This window comes from Rhinatrema bivittatum, chromosome 6 (assembly GCF_901001135.1).
Source record: "Rhinatrema bivittatum chromosome 6, aRhiBiv1.1, whole genome shotgun sequence".
NCBI classification, from domain to species: Eukaryota; Metazoa; Chordata; class Amphibia; order Gymnophiona; family Rhinatrematidae; genus Rhinatrema; species Rhinatrema bivittatum.
This window is the reverse complement of record NC_042620.1, coordinates 2,428,103-2,451,180: the sequence shown is the minus strand read 5'-3', so window position 1 is coordinate 2,451,180 and position 23,078 is coordinate 2,428,103. Positions and strand designations below refer to the sequence as shown.

The 23,078-nt window shown below is 46.1% G+C and overlaps 1 protein-coding gene across 1 annotated transcript in view; it reads left to right on the top strand.

The window, feature by feature from the left end:
- Window positions 1–22,324, top strand: part of TMEM198 (transmembrane protein 198) — a 39,187-nt gene extending 16,863 nt beyond the window's left edge. The window contains exon 4 of the mRNA XM_029604884.1: window positions 22,193–22,324. Coding sequence (XP_029460744.1) covers window positions 22,193–22,324 — 132 coding nt within the window. The remainder of the gene's footprint in view (window positions 1–22,192) is intronic.
- The last annotated feature ends 754 nt before the right edge of the window (window positions 22,325–23,078 follow it).

Genomic DNA, 23,078 nt, shown 5'->3' with positions numbered 1-23,078 from the left:
TCTTCAGTAAACACCGAAGCAAAGAAATCATTTAATCTTTCCGCGATGGCCTTATCTTCTCTAAGTGCCCCTTTAACCCCTCGATCATCTAACGATCCAACTGACTCCCTCACAGGCTTTCTGCTTCGGATATATTTAAAAAAGTTTTTACTGTGAGTTTTTGCCTCTACAGCCAACTTCTTTTCAAATTCTCTCTTAGCCTGTCTTATCAATGTCTTACATTTAACTTGCCAATGTTTATGCTTTATCCTATTTTCTTCTGTTGGATCCTTCTTCCAATTTTTGAATGAAGATCTTTTGGCTAAAATAGCTTCTTTCACCTCCCCTTTTAACCATGCCAGTAATCGTTTTGCCTTCTTTCCACCTTTCTTAATGTGTGGAATACATCTGGACTGTGCTTCTAGAATGGTATTTTTTAACAATGACCACGCCTCTTGGACATTTTTTACTTCTGTAGCTGCTCCTTTCAGTTTTTTTCTAACAATTTTTCTCATTTTCTCAAAGTTTCCCTTTTGAAAGTTTAGCACGAGAGCCTTGGATTTGCACACTGTTCCTTTTCCAGTCATTAAATCAAATTTGATCATATTATGATCACTATTGCCAAGCGGCCCCACCACCGTTACCTCTCTCACCAAGTCCTGTGCTCCACTGAGAATTAGATCTAAAATTGCTCCCTCTCTCGTCGGTTCCTGAACCAATTGCTCCATAAAGCTATCATTTATTCCATTCAGGAACGTTATCTCTCTAGCGTGACCCGATGATACATTTACCCAGTCAATATTGGGGTAATTGAAGTCTCCCATTATTACTGCACTACCAATTTGGTTAGCTTCCCTAATTTCTCTTAGCATTTCACTGTCCATCTCACCATCTTGACCAGGTGGATGGTAGTATACCCCTATCACTATAGTCTTCTCTGACACACAAGGGATTTCTACCCATAAAGATTCAATTTTGTATTTAGTCTCATGCAGGATGTTTATCCTGTTGGACTCTATGCCATCCCGGACATAAAGTGCCACACCTCCTCCCGAGTGCTCCTCTCTGTCATTGCGATATAATTTGTACCCCGGTATAGCACTGTCCCATTGGTTATCCTCTTTCCACCATGTCTCTGAGATGCCAATTAAGTCTATGTCATCATTCACTGCTATACATTCTAATTCTCCCATCTTACTTCTTAGACTTCTGGCATTAGCATACAAACATTTCAAAGTTTGTTTTTTGTTTGAATTTTCATTCTGCTTTTTAATTGAAGGGATAAGTTAGAATTTTTTAGCTCAGGTGAGTTTTTAGTTACAGGCACTTGGACTACTTTTCTAATTATTGGAACCTCACTGTCGGGATGCCCTAATTCTAATGCATCATTAGTATCCTTTAAAGATACCTCTCTCCGAACCATGTGCTGCTGAGCGACTGTTGGCTTTCCCCTTTGTTCTAGTTTAAAAGCTGCTCTATCTCCTTTTTAAAGGTTAGCGCCAGCAGTCTGGTTCCACCCTGGTTAAGGTGGAGCCCATCCCTTCGGAAGAGACTCCCCCTTCCCCAAAAGGTTCCCCAGTTCCTAACAAAACTGAATCCCTCTTCCTTGCACCATTGTCTCATCCACGCATTGAGACTCCGGAGCTCTGCCTGCCTCTGGTGACCTGCGCGTGGAACAGGGAGCATTTCAGAGAATGCTACCCTGGAGGTTCTGGATTTAAGCTTTCTGCCTAAGAGCCTAAATTTGGCTTCCAGAACCTCCCTCCCACATTTTCCTATGTCGTTGGTGCCACATGTACCACGACAGCCGGCTCCTCCCCAGCACTGTCTAAAATCCTATCTAGGTGACGCGTGAGGTCCGCCACCTTCGCATCAGGTAGGCATGTTACCAGGTGATCCTCACGCCCACCAGCCACCCAGCTATCTACATTCCTAATAATCGAATCACCAACTATGACGGCCGACCTAACCCTTCCCTCCTGGGCAGTAGGCCTTGGGGAGATATCCTCAGTGCGAAAGGACAATGCATCACCTAGAGAGCAGGTCCTTGCTACAGGATCCTTTCCTGCTACACCTGGTTGGTGCTCTCCCATTATGAGACCTTCTTCCTCCAAGGCAGCACCAGGGCTGCCAGTCTGAAGTTGGGACTTGACTACTATGTCCCTGAAGGTCTCATCTATATACCTCTCTGTCTGCCTCAGCTCCTCCAGGTCTGCCACTCTAGCCTCCAGAGATCGGACTCGTTCTCTGAGAGCTAGGAGCTCTTTGCATCGCGTGCACATGTACAACTTCTCACCGGTGGGTAAAAAATCATACATGTGACACTCGATGCAAAAGACTGGGAAGCCCCCCTCTTGCTGCTGGACTGCTGCCTTCATCTTAATTTTGATCAGTTCCTAGTTAAGTTTTAGGTTGCTATGGGAGTAGGAATGTGTCTAACTTCCTTTAAATGTATTAGTGAATTCACTATGTGTCTGGTAGTGGCCTACCGGGGTCTGATCGAATTCTCAATAAAGTTTTTGTTGGGTTTTTTTTTTTTTGTGAAAGTGGCACCTGCCTATAAACTAAGGGATGAGCGAGGGTTGGGAAATATAAACAGTCTAACTTCAGTTTGTCAGCCAGAGTGACTCACTGCTCTCTTGATTAACAAATGTTGGTCCCTATTCAAACCCAATCACACTACCTTAACACTTTTCCAAGGTGAATAACTGAGCTGAACTTTTCAACCTTTATACTTAGGTATACACTGCTCCTAGCTTATTTCTAGCTTCTGGCTACTTTTTGTGGTTTGTTTGTTTTTTGTGTTTTTTTTGTTTTTTCAATACAAGCACTCAGTTAGTATTAAATACAAACACTCAGCTCTTTAAAAGTCTGGAGAACATTCAGTTCTGCAGACTTTTAAAAATAAACACACTAGCTACTGCTACCTTATTGACTGACTAAAAATACAAACAGTCTAACTTGTTTATTCGCTGCCTACCTACTGCTACCTTATTGGCTGACTAAAAATACAAACAGTCTAACTTGTTTATTCACTGCCTACCTACTGCTACCTTATTGACTGACTATTTAAAAATGCAAGCAGTCTAACTTGTTTATTCACTGCCTTTCTGACTATTAAAGGCACAAACACACAAACACACTAAATAATATTCCCAAATAGTTAACTTTGCCCCAATACTTTTAAAAAAGACAATGTCCCAAGCAAAAACTTACTGATTCCTTTCAGCCACCAGCAAGGTGATCCTCTCCTCTCAGTGTTTCCACTGGAATGGCAACAAATTCCTGAGTTTAATTGTACGTTGAGTGAAAAAGAACGTTCTCCGATTAGTTTTAAATGTGCCACATGCTAACTTCATGGAGTGCCCCCTAGCCTTTCTATTATCCGAAAGAGTAAATAACTGATTCACATCTACTCATTCTAGACCTCACATGATTTTAAACACCTCTATCATATCCCCCCTCAGCCTCTCCAAGCTGAAAAGTCCTAACCTCTTTAGTCTTTTCTCATAGGGGAGCTGTTCCATTCCCCTTATCATTTGGTAGCCCTTCTCTGTACATTCTCCATCGCAATTATATCTTTTTTGAGATGCAGCGACCAGAATTGTACACAGTATTCAAGGTGCGGTCTCACCATGGAGCGATACAGAGGCATTATGACATTTTCTGTTTTATTCACCATTCCCTTTCTTATAATTCCCAACATTCTGTTTGCTTTTTTGACTGCCGCAGCACACTGAACCGACGATTTCAATGTGTTATCCACTATGACGCCTAGATCTCTTTTTTGGGTTGTAGCACCTAATATGGAACCCAACATTGTGTAACTATAGCATGGGTTATTTTTCTCTATATGCATCACCTTGCACTTATCCACATTAAATTTCATATGCCATTTTGATGGCCAATTTTCCAGTCTCACAAGGTCTTCCTGCAATTTATCACAATCTGCTTGTGATTTAACTACTCTGAACAATTTTGAATCATCTGCAAATTTGATTATCTCACTCGTCAATTCAATTTGATTATCTCACTCTTCTACGGCAGACAAAAAATATATTTATAAATATATTGAAAAGTATCATATCTCCCCTCAGCTTTATCTTCTCCAAGCTGAAGAGTCCTAACCTCTTTAGCTTTTCTTCATAGGTGTTGCTAGCGCAGTGGTGTGGTTGCTTGCTCTAGAGGGATGTGAGCCCTTGGACCACAGCACGGCTCAGGGAGGAGCCCCAAGACACACACTGTGGGAGGTGAGAGTGTCCAAGCATGGGCAGGAGCTGGAACAAGGCTGGACCAGAATCGAGACGTGGAACATCGAGGAACTGGAACAAGGCAGGCTCAGACCTCCATTGGACCTGCACACACAGGTGAGAACCAGCAATGCAATGCTGGTCTCAAGAGTAGCCCTTCGACCACTTGATAGCCCTTCCGGACCTGCCGCTTGGGAACGACAAGTGCGTGAGGCCAGACGGAGGCTGAGGGCAGGAACAAGACGAGTCATGGAATTGAGGAACTTGAAAGACTCAGACGAAGACTCGAAGAACTTGGAAGACTCAGGCGAGGATTCAGGATTCAGGCACTAGTACAGGGTGAGTACTGCACCACAGCGCGCCCTACACAACCGCCCATGGCTGGTTGCGGACCACGTCGGAAGTGAAGCAGACTCCAGACAAGAAGATGAAAACTTGGTATTGGAACACGAAGATTCAGTAGAGGCCTGCACCGAGGTGCGCCCTATACAGCTGCCCGTGGCTGGTCGCGAACCACGCAGAAGTGGAGCAAGCTCTGGATTGAGTCTAGGGCATGGACGGAAGCAGGAACAAGGAACTCTGAAGGCTGGGAACAGGATTCAAGACTCAGGATTCAAGGATTCAGAACTTGGATTCAGGAACAGACCTCGGCATTAAAAGCAAGGGCCTTCCAGAGACTTGCGCTGCAGATATGAAGACAGGCCTTGTCCCCTCCCTTAGATCATTATACATATGGTATTTTAACATGTTTAAATCCTTCACAGTTTTGGTCTTCACCACTTCCTCTGGAAGGGCGTTCCAGGCATCCACCACCCTCTCTGTGAAGAAATACTTCCTGACATTGGTTCTGAGTCTTCCTCCCTGGAGTTTTAAATCGTGACCCCTGGTTCTGCTGATTTTTTTCCAATGGAAAAGGTTTGTCATTGACTTTGGATTATTAAAACCTTTAAGGTATCTGAAAGTTTGTATCATATCACCCCTGCTCCTCCTTTCCTCCAGGGTGTACATATTTAGATTCTTCAATCTCTCCTCATAAGTCATTCGATGAAGACCTTCCACCTTTTTGGTCGCCTTTCTCTGGACCGCCTTCATCCTGTCTCTGTCCCTTCGGAGATATGGTCTCCAGAACTGAGCACAGTACTCCAGGTGAGGCCTCACCAAGGACCTGTACAAGGGGATAATCACTTCCCTTTTCTTACTCGTTATTCCTCTCTCTATGCAGCCCAACATTCTTCTGGCTTTAGCTATCGCCTTGTCACTGTTGTAGATCTTCTCCTCCGGAGGGGAGGAGTTAGCAATCTGTTATAAATCTGCTGCTCGTAGTAAGCAATCTGATATGGATCTCCTCCTGGAGCGGGAGGAGTTAACAATCTGTTATCAATCCCTGCTGCTAGGAGTAGCAATCTGTAGAAACTGCTCCCCAGGGGCGGAGTTAGAATCTGTAATAAATCATCCCGCCACGGGGAGGCGTTGGCAATCTGTTATAAGTCCACCAGGGAGTTAGTAATCTGTTATGGATCACTCTGTCAAGGGGAAGAGCTAACAGTTGTAATACTCCGTAGGCAGAGTTAGTGTTCTGTAGTGGGTTGGCTTCCCACAGAGTGGCAGTCATATAATACCGCTCTAGTAGTGTAAGGAATGAACCCTTGAGGTAAATTGGTGAATCCCTGGGCCGATGGCAGATGACAGCGTCCCCAAGAGGATATCCTGAGAGGGACCACTGGCTAGGCTGGAGTATGGAGACAAACACAGATAGTTCTTTATTAGATAGGAAGTAGAAACACCAGAGGTGGCAGTAGTGAGCTGATGTGCCTGGCAGGGCTGACATCCCTCAGATACTGGAATTGCAGTCTCTGGGTTGCTGAGCTGTAGAGACAGACTATAGGTAGTGAGTAGACAGGGTGTGCTGGATACATAACCAGTAGTAGATGATACACTCACAATTGATATCAGTAATGGTCTCTATGCAACAGAGTCTTCAGTATATTCAGGAACAGGAGCCATAGGCAAGTGCTGGTTCCTATATACAGTCTGGAATGAGAACTCACAATATCTGTGTATCAGATGGCTTCTGGAATAGAAGAGAGTCTTTGGAGGGTTTTAGCAACATAGGTCCTCGTGGAGCGAGTACCGGTTCCTATCTGCAATTTATAATAGTAATTCACAAGATATAGATATATGATAGCTTCTGATAGAGAAGAGAGTTGAGAAGGGATTTAGGAACATGGGCCCTCGTGGAGCGAGTACTGGTTCCTATCTGCAATCTGCAATAATGACTCACGATCTCCGTACCTGCGATAACATCTTAGACAGAAGGGAGTCTTGGAGATTAGGAACATAGGCCCTCATGGAGCGAGTACCGGTTCCTATCTGCAATCTATAATAGTAATGCACAAGATATAGATATATGATAGCTTCTGATACAGAAGAGAGTTGAGAAGGAATTTAGGAACATGGGCCCTCGTGGAGCGAGTATTGGTTCCTATCTGCAATCTGCAATAATGACTCACAATCTCCGTACCTGCGATAACGTCTTAGAAAGAAGGAAGTCTTGGAGATTAGGAACATAGGCCCTCGTGGAGCAAGTACCGGTTCCTATTTATAATAGAACTCACTGTGTTCACGTCTGCGATCGCTTCCAGGTAGTAAGGAGTCTTCTGAGCATTCAGGAACGTAGGCCCTCGGGAGCGAGTACCGGATCCCGTCTTAGCAATCTGAAATCAAGAAGTGAGAGCGGGGCCCCCGAGGAGTGGGTACCCCTAGGTAAGGTGGTGGAGGCAGAGCAGCAGAGAAAGAATTCCCCTTGCTAATTCAATTCATAGTAGCAAGGAAAGACCTTTTAAAGTGGAAGCGGATGATGTCACTACGGGGGGACGTCCCCGAGGTTCGCGCCCTTGCCGGTACAAACTCTGGAGCGCGCGCGCGCCCTTATGTCATCAGGAACATGGTGGATCCGCAGCGTCAGGCCAGCCCGGGGATTCCAGGAAGTATTGCGAGGAGAAGCCGTGGCAGCATCTGTCCGTCAGACCCGAAGGGAGTCACCTCTAAGATAGAGAGGGTGGTGCGAGGGCGAGAACAGGCACGAACGCAACAGATCGTTAGACACTATCACCCCAAGGTCTCTCTCCTCCTCCATGCACATCAGCCCTTCACCCCCTATCGAATACAGTTCTTTCGGATTTCCACTCCCCATATGCATGACTCTGCACTTCTTGGCATTGAATCTCAGCTGCCATATCTTCGACCACTCTTCCAGCTTCCTTAAATCCCATCTCATTCTCTCCACTCCTTCCGGCGTGTCCACTCTGTTGCAGATCTTAGTGTCATCCGCAAAAAGACAAACCTTACCTTATATCCTGTCAGCAATGTCACTCACAAAGATATTGAACAGGACTGGTCCCAACACCGATCCTTGCGGCACTCCTCTTAACACTGCTCTCTCTTCAGAGTAAGTTCCATTTACCATCACACATTGTCTTTTGTCCTTCAACCAGTTTGCAATCGAGGCCACCACCTTGGCACTCACTCCTAAGCTTCTCATTTTATTCACAAGCCTCCTGTGCGGGACCGTATCAACAGCTTTGCTGAAATCCAAGTAGATGATATCGAGTGCTCTTCCTCGATCCAGTTCCCTAGTCACCCAGTCAAAAAAGTCAATCAGATTTGTCTGACAGGATCTTCCCCTGGTGAATCCATGCTGCCTCTGGTCCAGCAATTCTTCTGACTGTAGATAGCTCACTAGTCTTTCCTTCAGCAGCGTCTCCATTACTTTTCCCACCACCGAGGTGAGGCTAACCGGTCTGTAGTTTCCAGCCTCCTCCCTGCTCCCACTCTTGTGAAACGGGACCACCACCGCTCTTCTCCAGTCACTCGGCCCCACTCCCATTTCTAGGGATCTATTGAACAGGTCACACAGCGGACCCACCAGCACATCTCTGAGCTCCCTCAGTATCCTGGGATGAACCTCATCAGGCCCCATGGCTTTGTCAACATTCAGTTTCCCCAGCTCTTCCCATACATTCTCTACTGTAAATGGAGTTACATCTGATGCTAGTTGTTAAAAGACTCTGGTATCCGCTGCAAGCTTCTTCATCCAAGTAAGGTGCCTGTCTAAGTGTGCCTACTCCCGGCTTGCTCTCAAGTAGTCCAGAGGATGTCCTTCATCTACCAAGTCCGTCAGCCTTCTTCTGTTGGCCTGTCTTGCCTGGGTCCTGTCCTGCCTTCTTGGCATCGGACACCTCTACCATCAGTCAAGGACCACTCCAGCTCGAGTATCAACTTGCCAAACATCGCTAAATTCCACTCTTGCCTAAGGGCCCTCTCCAGAAAGGCAATTACAAGAATTTCTGTGCCTACAATACTTCCGCTCTGCTTTAATCATGATTCTCACCACTAGTGACTTACACTACCAGTTCAACTAAGCCTGAACAACATTTACACTTTTGACATATGGAGATCAATTATCTACAGGAAGACTTCACCCTACGGACCTACTTCCATTCTGTGACTGACATCAGCTGGCAATTACCTGCTACCTTCATTACCGTAGGCTAAGAGTCATGCTTGCATCTACTACCTGTCTTCTAAGAGACTGCCAAATCATCCAGTCACCAGAATCCCAGAGCTCTGGCTCTTGAACCATTGGTTGGTGTCCAACACTGAGTGCTTCACCATACTTCGAAGTTAAGAACAACTATAGGATGCCTTCCATCTCGCCAGACAAGATCACATAATTCCGATTTTAATGGATTTACATTGGCTGCCCGTTCAAAAGAGAATTCAATACAAAACACTATGTCTAATACATAAAGCAATATATGGAGAACAATCAGAATGGCTAAATGCCACCATAAGACTACATGTCCCACAATGTAACTTAAGATCAACGAATAAAGGTTTTCTATCCATACCCTCGATGACATCTGCAAAGTTAACCTCAGTCAGAGAAAGAGCCATATCCTTAGCTGGGCCCAAGCTCTGGAATACGATGCCTCTAGAATTAAGACTGGAGACAAATTTGAAACACTTTAGAACGTGGCTTTTTAATCAAGCTTTTAAAGAGGGTGTAGAACAGTGAATGTGAAAAACATCTATCACACTGATAAGCATAACGGTGACTGCGATTACTGTACTGTTTATGTAATATTCTTTTTGATTTTTACTATATTTTGCTAGTTTTTAGATAATTTTAGTTCGCCTTCATCTTTGATGAAGTTTTTATAACTGTTGTATTGTAAGATTTTCTTTTAATGTATTTTTATGTATGAATGCTGATGAGATTGTAAACCAATGTGAAGGTCCTGGTTCCAAATATCGGTATAGAAAAAGTCTATAAATAAAAAAAATAAATAGAGATACCAACACTACAGCTCGACACTTCCTGAACTGTTACCTAGACTCCATGCTTTCAGCTTCTTCCACTTAGATCCACTAGAGTGCTAGTTCTCTGGGACCTTCAACTCAGCTTTATTCTACACTTTGTTACTTCATCCTGCACTACAGCTTCAGCCTTGAAGAATTATATAAGGACTTCCGTCGGTATCCAGCCTTTCCACTCTGGATGGAGCTTTAACCTCTACCACCTTGACTAAAGAAACAAGAATCCTTCTTGCGGTCCTGCATCCCTGTATCTTGCCTGACCCGTGCCTTAAGCATTCAGTGTTTTATGTACATTTTGTCTGGACCTTAACCACTTCTGTCCTGTCTTCTGCGCAAGTATTCTTCTCGCTACAGTTCCTTGACAAGAAGTTCCAACTTCTGCCCTTGGATCCTTGATTTCCCCCTGATGGTATGTGGAAAACCTTCTTTTTCCCAAGCTGTTGACAAGAGGCTTGGGGAAGGGGTCTTTGAGGAAGGGGTACTGTTGTGAACCTGCCCATTACGTGAGCGGGCAGGCCCCCTATCTTCGCGGCCAGTTGGGCCACTGATGTCCTCTTCAGCGTGGCGCTCCGCCGCCATCCTCTGTGGTCTGGAGGCCGCAGCAGTCTCCTGCTCTCCCCAATGCGGCATGGAAGCCGCGTTCTTCTCCTGCCCTGTGCGGCGGGGCCGAGCCGCCGGGAGCATTCCCACGCGGCTGTGGCCATTGCAGCCGCTCCTGCTTCCTCCTGGGGTCCTCGGACAGCAAGGGAGCCGTCCTTGCCACTGCCGGGGTCTTCAGCCTTCCTGCGTCTCTCTTCTTTCTTAGCGGCATGGAGTCGCTTCTGCTGCCTGCCTTGCTCCGTCCTGGGCCCTCACGTGGCGGATGCCACCAACCTGCTTCCTGCTTTTCTTCCTGGATTCCCCTAGGCGTGGGCGCGCACCTCTCCTTGCCTTTTAAAGGGCCAGCCAGGTGTGGCCCCTGCAAGCTCCTCCCCAGGCGTAGTCCTCTTCAGCCCTACAAAAGGGCTCAGTGTTCAGTCCAGCTTTGCCTTTGCAAGGAGTTAGACACTCCTGGATGTTCCTGTCCTTCGCTCCAGTAGTCCTTGCTGTTCCATCGCTACTTCAAGGTCCTGTGTTCTTTGTTGGAGTTCCGTGTCTTGTCCTGATGTCTGTGATCCAGTCCAGATGTCCATCTTTTGCTCCTGATGTCCACGGTCAGTCTTGATGTCTGTCTTCCAGTTACTGATGTCTGTGATCCTGTCCATATGTCCGTCTTCCATTCCTGATCTCCGTGATCCATTCCAGATGTCTGACCTCTGTTCCTGATGTCCTAAACCCCAGGTTCCTCTTCGCCACCTTTCCTGGCGTGCCATATCATGGTCCACGTGCCATGTCGTGGTCCACGACCAGCCCCATAGGCGGGCTGTGTAGGGCACCTCATGGTACATTGCCTTCCTTACTACCGCAGCTCAAGCCTCCGGGAGACTTCTGTTTGAATCCTTGTCCCTGGTCTACGGAGTTCCTTGCGCCTGCTCCGTCCTTGCCAAAGACTCTGCCAGAACCTGTGCCATTCCAGCATGGTCCGTGACCAGCCACTGGTGGCTGTGTAGGGCGCGCCGTTGTGCAGGCCTCTACAGTTTCTAAGACATGTTCCTCTCAGTCGCTCCACTATCTTGTCTGGAGTCTCTGTTGGTTCCAGCGTGGTCCGCGACCAGCCCCGCAGTCTCAACCCAGCTCTTGATCTTGACTCCTTGTCTTCAGAACCTCGCTCCTGAGTCTTCGTCCAAGTGTCTTCGCCTGAGCCTTCCTTGTTCCTGGCCTCTGTCCGGCCTGCCGCTTCTTGCTGTTACCCAGCGGCAGGTCCAAAAGGGCTTGGAATGGTCGGAGGACCGTTCAAAGACCACCATTGCGTTGTTGGTCTTCCCGAAGTGCGCAGGTCCAGTGGAGAGTCAGTACCTTCAGTCATCATTGTCTTCGTTCCAATCTTGTTCCTGCTCCGGATTCCGTCATCTGTCTTCAGTTCAGCCTTGCTCCTGTCCAGCCCATGCTCGGGCACACCTCGCCTGCCGTGGCACCTCTTCGGAGTTCCTTTGGGGTCGAGCCGTGGTCTAAGAACACACAATCCCCTGGAAAGCGGAACCGCTCTCCTAGCGTTTCCCAACACTAAGATGTATTAGGAAGTGTTCCTGGGACATATTTACTGGGATAAAAATGTGAGCATGCTCTATGCCACATTAGGAAGCGTTCCCTTGATGTGTTTACTCGGATAAAAATACGTGCATGCTCTAAGCTGCATTACGAAGTGTTCCTGGGGTGTGTTTATTGGGATAAAAATGCGAGCATGCTCTAAGCTGCATTAGGAAGTGTTCCTGGGGTGTGTTTATTGGGATAAAAGTACTTGCATGCTCTAAGCTGCATTAGGAACTGTTCCTGGGGTGTGTTTATTGGGATAAAAGTACTTGCATGCTCTAAGCCGCATTAGGAAGAGTTCCTAGGGTGTGTTTACTGGGATAAAAGTACTTGCATGCTCTAAGATGCATTAGGAATTGTTCCTGGGATGTGTTTATTGGGATAAAAGTACTTGCATGCTCTAAGCTGCATTAGGAAGTGTTCCTGGGGTGTGTTTATTGGGATAAAGTACGTGCATGCTCTAAGCTGCATTAGGAAGTGTTCCTGGGGTGTGTTTATTGGGATAAAAGTACGTACATGCTCTAAGCCGCATTAGGAAGTGTTCCTGGGGTGTGTTTATTGGGTAAAAGTACTTGCATGCTGTAAGCCACATTAGGAAGTGTTCCTGGGGTGTGTTTATTGGGTAAAAGTACTTGCATGCTCTGAGCTGCATTAGGAAGTGTTCCTGGGTGTGTTTATTGGGATAAAAGTACTTGCATGCTCTAAGCTGCATTAGGAAGTGTTCCTGGGGTGTGTTTATTGGGATAAAAGAACTTGCATGCTCTAAGCTGCATTAGGATGTGTTCCTGGGGTGTGTTTATTGGGTAAAAGTATGTGCATGCTCTAAGCTGCATTAGGAAGTGTTCCTGGGGTGTGTTTATTGAGATAAAAGAACTTGCATGCTCTAAGCTGCATTAGGAAGTGTTCCTGGGATGTATTTATTGGGATAAAAGAACTTGCTTGCTCTAAGCTGCATTAGGAAGTGTTCCTGGGGTGTGTTTATTGGGCAAAAGTACGTGCATGCTCTAAGCCGCATTAGGAAGTGTTCCTGGGATGTATTTATTGGGATAAAAGAACTTGCTTGCTCTAAGCTGCATTAGGAAGTGTTCCTGGGGTGTGTTTATTGGGCAAAAGTACTTGCATGCTCTAAGCTGCATTAGGAAGTGTTTCTGGGGTGTGTTTATTGGGTAAAAGTACTTGCATGCTCTAAGCCGCATTAGGAAGTGTTCCTGGGGTGTGTTTATTGGGTAAAAGAACTTGCATGCTCTAAACCGCATTAGAAAGTGTTCCTGGGGTGTGTTTATTGGGATAAAAATACGAGCATGCTCTAAGCTGCATTAGGAAGTGTTCCTGGGGTGTGTTTATTGGGATAAAAGTACATGCATGCTCTAAGCCGCATTTGGAAGTGTTCCTAGGGTGTGTTTACTGGGATAAAAGTACTTGCATGCTCTTAGATGCATTAGGAATTGTTCCTGGGATGTGTTTATTGGGATAAAAGTACTTGCATGCTCTAAGCTGCATTAGGAAGTGTTCCTGGGGTGTGTTTATTGGGCAAAAGTACTTGCATGCTCTAAGCCGCATTAGGAAGTGTTCCTGGGGTGTGTTTATTGGGTAAAAGTACTTGCATGCTCTAAGCCGCATTAGGAAGTGTTCCTGGGGTGTGTTTATTGGGTAAAAGTACTTGCATGCTCTAAGCCACATTAGGAAGTGTTCCTGGGGTGTGTTTATTGGGTAAAAGTACTTGCATGCTCTAAGCCGCATTAGGAAGTGTTCCTGGGGTGTGTTTATTGGGTAAAAGTACTTGTATGCTCTAAGCCGCATTAGGAAGTGTTCCTGGGGTGTGTTTATTGGGTAAAAGAACTTGCATGCTCTAAGCTGCATTAGGAAGTGTTCCTGGGGTGTGTTTATTGGGATAAAAGTACTTGCATGCTCTAAGCTGCATTAGGAAGTGTTCCTGGGGTGTGTTTATTGGGATAAAAGTACTTGCATGCTCTAAGCCGCATTAGGAAGAGTTCCTAGGGTGTGTTTACTGGGATAAAAGTACTTGCATGCTCTAAGATGCATTAGGAATTGTTCCTGGGATGTGTTTATTGGGATAAAAGTACTTGCATGCTCTAAGCTGCATTAGGAAGTGTTCCTGGGGTGTGTTTATTGGGATAAATGTACGTGCATGCTCTAAGCTGCATTAGGAAGTGTTCCTGGGGTGTGTTTATTGGGATAAAAGTACGTACATGCTCTAAGCCGCATTAGGAAGTGTTCCTGGGGTGTGTTTATTGCGTAAAAGTACTTGCATGCTGTAAGCCACATTAGGAAGTGTTCCTGGGGTGTGTTTATTGGGTAAAAGTACTTGCATGCTCTAAGCTGCATTAGGAAGTGTTCCTGGGTGTGTTTATTGGGATAAAAGTACTTGCATGCTCTAAGCTGCATTAGGAAGTGTTCCTGGGGTGTGTTTATTGGGATAAAAGAACTTGCATGCTCTAAGCTGCATTAGGATGTGTTCCTGGGGTGTGTTTATTGGGGAAAAGTATGTGCATGCTCTAAGCTGCATTAGGAAGTGTTCCTGGGGTGTGTTTATTGAGATAAAGAACTTGCATGCTCTAAGCTGCATTAGGAAGTGTTCCTGGGATGTATTTATTGGGATAAAAGAACTTGCTTGCTCTAAGCTGCATTAGGAAGTGTTCCTGGGGTGTGTTTATTGGGCAAAAGTACTTGCATGCTCTAAGCTGCATTAGGAAGTGTTTCTGGGGTGTGTTTATTGGGTAAAAGTACTTGCATGCTCTAAGCCGCATTAGGAAGTGTTCCTGGGGTGTGTTTATTGGGTAAAAGAACTTGCATGCTCTAAACCGCATTAGGAAGTGTTCCTGGGGTGTGTTTATTGGGATAAAAATACGAGCATGCTCTAAGCTGCATTAGGAAGTGTTCCTGGGGTGTGTTTATTGGGATAAAAGTACATGCATGCTCTAAGCCGCATTTGGAAGTGTTCCTAGGGTGTGTTTACTGGGATAAAAGTACTTGCATGCTTTTAGATGCATTAGGAATTGTTCCTGGGATGTGTTTATTGGGATAAAAGTACTTGCATGCTCTAAGCTGCATTAGGAAGTGTTCCTGGGGTGTGTTTATTGGGCAAAAGTACTTGCATGCTCTAAGCCGCATTAGGAAGTGTTCCTGGGGTGTGTTTATTGGGTAAAAGTACTTGCATGCTCTAAGCCGCATTAGGAAGTGTTCCTGGGGTGTGTTTATTGGGTGAAAGTACTTGCATGCTCTAAGCCGCATTAGGAAGTGTTCCTGGGGTGTGTTTATTGGGTAAAAGTACTTGTATGCTCTAAGCCGCATTAGGAAGTGTTCCTGGGGTGTGTTTATTGGGTAAAAGAACTTGCATGCTCTAAGCTGCATTAGGAAGTGTTCCTGGGATGTATTTATTGGGATAAAAGTACTTGCATGCTCTAAGCCGCATTAGGAAGTGTTCCTGGGGTGTTTTTATTGGGATAAAAGTACGTGCATGCTCTAAACCGCATTAGAAAGTGTTCCTGGGGTGTGTTTATAGGGATAAAAGTACGTGCATGCTCTAAGCCGCATTAGGAATTGTTCCTGGGATGTGTTTATTGGGATAAAAGTACTTGCATGCTCTAAGTTGCATTAGGAAGTGTTCCTGGGGTTTTTGTTTTTTTTTAATGTTCCTTATATAATTATATGATAATTGTAAAGCCTGTTGCTCAGTTCTGTTCTCTGTAAACCGACGAGATGTTCCCAACGTTCGTCGGTATATAAAAGCTATTAAATAAATTAATAAATAAATAAATAAATAAAAGTACGTGCATGCTCTAAGCCGCATTAGGAAGTGTTCCTGGGGTGTGTTTATTGGGTAAAAGTACTTGCATGCTCTAAGCCGCATTAGGAAGTGTTCCTGGGGTGTGTTTATTGGGTAAAAGTACTTGCATGCTCTAAGCCGCATTAGGAAGTGTTCCTGGGGTGTGTTTATTGGGTAAAAGTACTTGTATGCTCTAAGCCGCATTAGGAAGTGTTCCTGGGGTGTGTTTATTGGGTAAAAGAACTTGCATGCTCTAAGCTGCATTAGGAAGTGTTCCTGGGATGTATTTATTGGGATAAAAGTACTTGCATGCTCTAAGCCGCATTAGGAAGTGTTCCTGGGGTGTTTTTATTGGGATAAAAGTACGTGCATGCTCTAAACCGCATTAGGAAGTGTTCCTGGGGTGTGTTTATGTTTATAGGGATAAAAGTACGTGCATGCTCTAAGCCGCATTAGGAAGTGTTCCTGAGGTGTGTTTATTGGGTAAAAGTACGTGCATGCTCTAAGCCGCATTAGGAAGTGTTCCTGGGGTGTGTTTATTGGGATAAAAATACGAGCATGCTCTAAGCTCCATTAGGAAGTGTTCCTGGGGTGTGTTTATTGGGATAAAAGTACGTGCATGCTCTAAGCCACATTTGGAAGTGTTCATGGGGATGTGTTTATTTGGATAAAAGTACTTGCATGCTCTAAGCCGCATTTGGAAGTGTTCATGTGATGTGTATAGTGGGATAAAAGTACAAACATGCTTTGAGCTGCATTAGGAGATGTTTTGATCAGGAGAGGAATTTATCGCATGTAGATTACATTTTAAAATCATTTCCATACTTTATTTTCCCTGGAAAAAGAATTGATTGGCATGACAATTTTGAAATTGAAAGCATGCATATAAAAAGCTTGCAAAGACACTTTGGAGTAATACAGGCAGGATGATAATCCCTCTAAATAAATGGCTTTGACATAAAAGTCGAACAGTTAGTAGGGACATGGTAGCCTGCTTGGCACCGTTCTGGCTCTACGCTTGCAAGGACGTGGTTTACATCCTCAGCCTTCTCTAAGAAAGCTACAAAGCTGTAACATCAATGTTATAAAAACAAGAAAATTCAAATAAATAACCGATTAAAACAAAGATAACAAAACAAAAATGTATTGCCTGAACCGGGTAAGTATTTTAGTTCCAGAAAATAGCTAAGAATAGTTTTACAATTCTAAATGTAAGAAAATAAGTGAAAATTAAGAAGATATACAGGCCGAAGCAGTAAAGCGCTCAGCTGACCGCACTGTTTTACCCGCGGTTGGATGCACGTATTGGACGTGCGTCTACCACCCCTTATACAATAAGGGGTTTAGTGTGATCAAAGCGCGCATCCAAACTCCTCCAAAAATAATAGCTCCCATCTCATTTTTTTTTTTATGTGTTATATATATATTTTCTCTGTATTGTATTATAACTTATATATGTTATATATGTTATATATGTTATATATGTTATATATATTTTCTCTTTGTATTGTATTATAACTTATAATTTATACCTGTTCACTGTATGAATTTGTTACACTGTAAAGCGGAATGAAGGTACTCAGCTATATTTAGGTATAAAAAAAGAATATAAATAAATAAATAAATGATACAGAAAAGAATATGTGCCGGATCCACAGATTTTATGCAGGGAAATTTGGACCTGCTTTTCTGTACATCCTCTGTGTTATTATTGTGACGATATTAAGTCAGAGGAACCAAAAGGTTAAAACATAATTTTAAAAAAGTTTGAGAGCAGTCAGGTCAGGAAAAGGGACCCTCAATTAATGATGGTTTGTTTTCCTAACCCGCTGACAATCCCCTCTTCTGGGCTGCCAAGCAGGCGCTAGGGGTGCGCCATTCTCCCTAAAGCCCCCTTTTAGCGAGACCCCTCGTTTAAATACGGTATCAGGCGCCCAGGAGAGGTGGCAGGGCACGCGTTAGATAGCGGGCACTCGGCACTGAGCGTCTGTTTCCCTGCAAGCAGCTTAGTATTAATAGGAAAATCATCTAAAAAGATGCTAAAAATAGGTCTGGTTTAATGGGGGAGAGCCACCTTGGTTTTTGCAAAGGTAAGTCTTGCGTTTCAGTTTAGCAGGTAAATAAACGTGCAGATAAAAGTGAGCAGGCTGATGCAGTGCATTTGGATTGACAAAGCTCTGAGACTGCTCAGGAAATTTCAAAGTCATGGGATAGGAGTGCATGTGCGATTGTGGGTAAAAGACAGGAAACAGAAGGTAGGGCTAATTAGTCAGGTTCTGAAATGGTAAAAAGGTCCTTAGTGAAATGCCTTAGGAGCCTGAACTGGGACCTGTAACTCTTCAGCATATTTATAGAAAGGCGTGAGGTTACCAGAATGCAGATAGAAAGTTAGGAATTATTTGGAAGGGAATAGGGAACAAAACTGAGAATGTCATAAGGCCTTGTACAGAGCACTGAGTGCAGTTCTGCTCGCCTCGTCTCATAAAAGACAGAGCAAAGGTACAGAGAAGGGAGACAAAAATGATAAAGGATGGAAAAGCTTCCTTATGGAGAAAGGAGAAACCTTTTAGGCTCTTAACTTGGAAAAGAGACGACTGATAAAGGATATAATTGAGAATTACAAAATCATGAATGGGGTGGAAGGGGTAAAAAGGGAGCATTTCTTTACCCTTTCAAATAACATTAGGACTGGGGAACTCAATGAACCTAGCAAATGGCAGATTTGAAACAAATTACAGGAAGTATTTTTTACACATTGGACAACAACAGTGCTGAGGAACCTGATGCCAGAGGACGTGGTCAAGGCTAATAGTATAGTGGGGTTTCAAAAGAGAACTGGACAAGTTCCCGAAGAAACAGTTATTAGCTAGCTAGATTTGAGAAAGCCAGCACTTATCCCTGGCAGTGAGATACGAGAAGTAGATCAACTATTGGGGATCTGCCGGATACTTGTGACCCAGATTGACCACTGTTGGAGCCAGGATGCTGGGCTGGATGGACCTTGCTCTGACCCAGCAGGGCACTTCTTATGTTCTTATGTACAGGATGCAGGGCTGGATGGACCTTGCTCTGACCCAGCCTGGCACTTCTTATGTTCTTATGTACAGGATGCTGGGCTGGATGGACCTTGCTCTGACCCAGCCTGGCACTTCTTATGTTCTTATGTACAGGATGCTGGGCTGGATGGACCTTGCTCTGACCCTGCCTGGAACTTCTTATGTTCTTATGTACAGGATGCTGGGCTCGATGGACCTTGCTCTGACCCAGCCTGGCACTTCTTATGTTCTTATGTACAGGATGCTGGGCTCGATGGACCTTGCTCTGACCCAGCCTGGCACTTCTTATGTTCTTATGTACAGGATGCTGGGCTGGATGGACCTTGCTCTGACCCAGCCTGGCACTTCTTATGTTCTTATGTACAGGATGCAGGGCTCGATGGACCTTGGTCTGATCTAGCCTGGCACTTCTTATGTTCTTATGTACAGGATGCTGGGCTCGATGGACCTTGGTCTGACCCAGCAGGGCACTTCTTATGTTCTTATGTACAGGATGCTGGGCTCGATGGACCTTGCTCTGACCCAGCCTGGCACTTCTTATGTTCTTATGTACAGGATGCAGGGCTCGATGGACCTTGGTCTGACCCAGCCTGGCACTTCTTATGTTCTTATGTACAGGATGCTGGGCTGGATGGACCTTGCTCTGACCCTGCCTGGCACTTCTTATGTTCTTATGTACAGGATGCTGGGCTGGATGGACCTTGCTCTGACCCTGCCTGGCACTTCTTATGTTCTTATGTACAGGATGCTGGGCTCGATGGACCTTGGTCTGACCCAGCCTGGCACTTCTTATGTTCTTATGTACAGGATGCTGGGCTCGATGGACCTTGCTCTGACCCAGCCTGGCACTTCTTATGTTCTTATGTACAGGATGCTGGGCTGGATGGACCTTGGTCTGACCCAGCCTGGCACTTCTTATGTTCTTATGTACAGGATGCTGGGCTCGATGGACCTTGGTCTGACCCAGCAGGGCACTTCTTATGTTCTTATGTACAGGATGCTGGGCTGGATGGACCTTGCTCTGACCCAGCCTGGCACTTCTTATGTTCTTATGTACAGGATGCTGGGCTCAATGGTCCTTGGTCTGACCCAGCAGGGCACTTCTTATGTTCTTATGTACAGGATGCTGGGCTCGATGGACCTTGGTCTGACCCAGCAGGGCACTTCTTATGTTCTTATGTACAGGATGCTGGGCTCGATGGACCTTGCTCTGACCCAGCCTGGCACTTCTTATGTTCTTATGTACAGGATGCAGGGCTCGATGGACCTTGGTCTGACCCAGCCTGGCACTTCTTATGTTCTTATGTACAGGATGCTGGGCTGGATGGACCTTGCTCTGACCCTGCCTGGCACTTCTTATGTTCTTATGTACAGGATGCTGGGCTGGATGGACCTTGCTCTGACCCTGCCTGGCACTTCTTATGTTCTTATGTACAGGATGCTGGGCTCGATGGACCTTGGTCTGACCCAGCCTGGCACTTCTTATGTTCTTATGTACAGGATGCTGGGCTCGATGGACCTTGCTCTGACCCAGCCTGGCACTTCTTATGTTCTTATGTACAGGATGCAGGGCTCGATGGACCTTGGTCTGACCCAGCCTGGCACTTCTTATGTTCTTATGTACAGGATGCTGGGCTCGATGGACCTTGGTCTGACCCAGCAGGGCACTTCTTATGTTCTTATGTACAGGATGCTGGGCTCGATGGACCTTGCTCTGACCCAGCCTGGCACTTCTTATGTTCTTATGTACAGGATGCAGGGCTCGATGGACCTTGGTCTGACCCAGCCTGGCACTTCTTATGTTCTTATGTACAGGATGCTGGGCTGGATGGACCTTGCTCTGACCCAGCAGGGCACTTCTTATGTTCTTATGTACAGGATGCTGGGCTGGATGGACCTTGCTCTGACCCAGCAGGGCACTTCTTATGTTCTTATGTACAGGATGCTGGGCTGGATGGACCTTGGTCTGACCCAGCCTGGCACTTCTTATGTTCTTATGTACAGGATGCTGGGCTCGATGGACCTTGCTCTGACCCAGCCTGGCACTTCTTATGTTCTTATGTACAGGATGCAGGGCTCGATGGACCTTGGTCTGACCCAGCCTGGCACTTCTTATGTTCTTATGTACAGGATGCTGGGCTGGATGGACCTTGCTCTGACCCAGCCTGGCACTTCTTATGTTCTTATGTACAGGATGCTGGGCTCGATGGACCTTGCTCTGACCCAGCAGGGCACTTCTTATGTTCTTATGTACAGGATGCAGGGCTCGATGGACCTTGGTCTGATCTAGCCTGGCACTTCTTATGTTCTTATGTACAGGATGCTGGGCTGGATGGACCTTGCTCTGACCCAGCCTGGCACTTCTTATGTTCTTATGTACAGGATGCTGGGCTGGATGGACCTTGGTCTGACCCAGCAGGGCACTTCTTATGTTCTTATATACAGGATGCTGGGCTGGATGGACCTTGGTCTGACCCAGCCTGGCACTTCTTATGTTCTTATGTACAGGATGCTGGGCTGGATGGACCTTGGTCTGACCCAGCAGGGCACTTCTTATGTTCTTATGTACAGGATGCTGGGCTGGATGGACCTTGGTCTGACCCAGCCTGGCACTTCTTATGTTCTTATGTACAGGATGCTGGGCTGGATGGACCTTGCTCTGACCCAGCAGGGCACTTCTTATGTTCTTATGTACAGGATGCAGGGCTCGATGGACCTTGCTCTGACCCAGCCTGGCACTTCTTATGTTCTTATGTACAGGATGCTGGGCTGGATGGACCTTGGTCTGACCCAGCCTGGCACTTCTTATGTTCTTATGTACAGGATGCTGGGCTGGATGGACCTTGGTCTGACACAACCTGGCACTTATGTTCTTATGTACAGGATGCTGGGCTGGATGGACCTTGGTCTGACCCAGCCTGGCACTTCTTATTTTCTTATGTACAGGATGCTGGGCTGGATGGACCTTGGTCTGACCCAGCCTGGCACTTCTTATGTTCTTATGTACAGGATGCTGGGCTGGATGGACCTTGGTCTGACCCAGCCTGGCACTTCTTATGTTCTTATGTAAAGGATGCTGGGCTCGATGGACCTTGCTCTGACCCAGCAGGGCACTTCTTATTTTCTTATGTACAGGACGCTGGGCTTGATGGACCTTGGTCTGACCCAGCCTGGCACTTCTTATGTTCTTATGTACAGGATGCAGGGCTCGATGGACCTTGCTCTGACCCAACCTGGCACTTCTTATGTTCTTATGTAGAGGATGCAGGGCTGGATGGACCTTGGTCTGACCCAGCCTGGCACTTCTTATGTTCTTATGTACAGGATGCTGGGCTGGATGGACCTTGGTCTGACCCAGCCTGGCACTTCTTATGTTCTTATGTACAGGATGCTGGGCTCGATGGACTTTGCTCTGACCCAGCAGGGCACTTCTTATGTTCTTATGATAAACTATGAGGAAGGGTAACAGATGCGAGGGACAGAAATTATTTAGGTGGCTGGAGGGAAGGATGGGGTTAATCTCCGAACTTCTCAGACCCACATATTTCTGTGTCATCTTTTGTATTATTCAGAGCTACATCCAGAGTTTTCGGGATCGTCAGACAGGACCATCTCTCAGCTGCCATACTGTGGTGGATCTGGACTATGACTGCGGCTCCACGGTTCCGCTCACTGCAGGCTCTGGACCAGCTGTCAGGGTATAGCTTGAATGCAGCTGGAACAAGACTGCACGAGAATCCCAGAACCCTGTGTCAGGGCTGTGCCCTATCTGCCTGATGTCCTTGAAGTGAAATGTATGGAGGAGAATTTACCCAGACCACGCTCCAGCAATGGACGTTGAATCCCATGGTGTCTGAGGAGGGAGGCTCTGGCAGTGATCGCGGTACCTAATTATGGTATCTGAGGGGATGGTGGCATTTTCTGATGTTGGACATGGTTCTGTGGGGCTGGCATACTCTTGAAATGGTTTTGATAATCAGGTGAAGTGATATGCCTGGATACCTGATGCAGTACAGGGGGAGAAGGGATGGCATGCCTTGATGATGATTGCAGGACCTGAGCTCCACTGATGGCCATTCTCTCTGAGATGGGTTGAGGTGCTTGCTGCTGGATGTGATATCATGGCACAGATGTTGATGATGTATCAGGGGATGTGCACAGCATTCTGGGAGCAGACACATATTGCGAGGTTGGACCCGGCGTCCTGAGGAAAGGGATATACCCCAAGGCTGTGAGGCTGGATGTGACAGCTTCCCAGGGGAAGGTGGATGGGGGTGGCAGGGCACAGTGTGATGAGGTAGGTAGGAGTGCATGTACTCCAGGGCTGGATGCATCCTCCAGGATGGGGAAGGGAGCTTACTCAGGGGCCATATGTGGCATCCCAGGGGGAGACTGAGGGGGTGTAAGATGGGGCTGGGCCCAGTGTCATGTACTGGGGCTGGGGAGCTTTGGGAGACG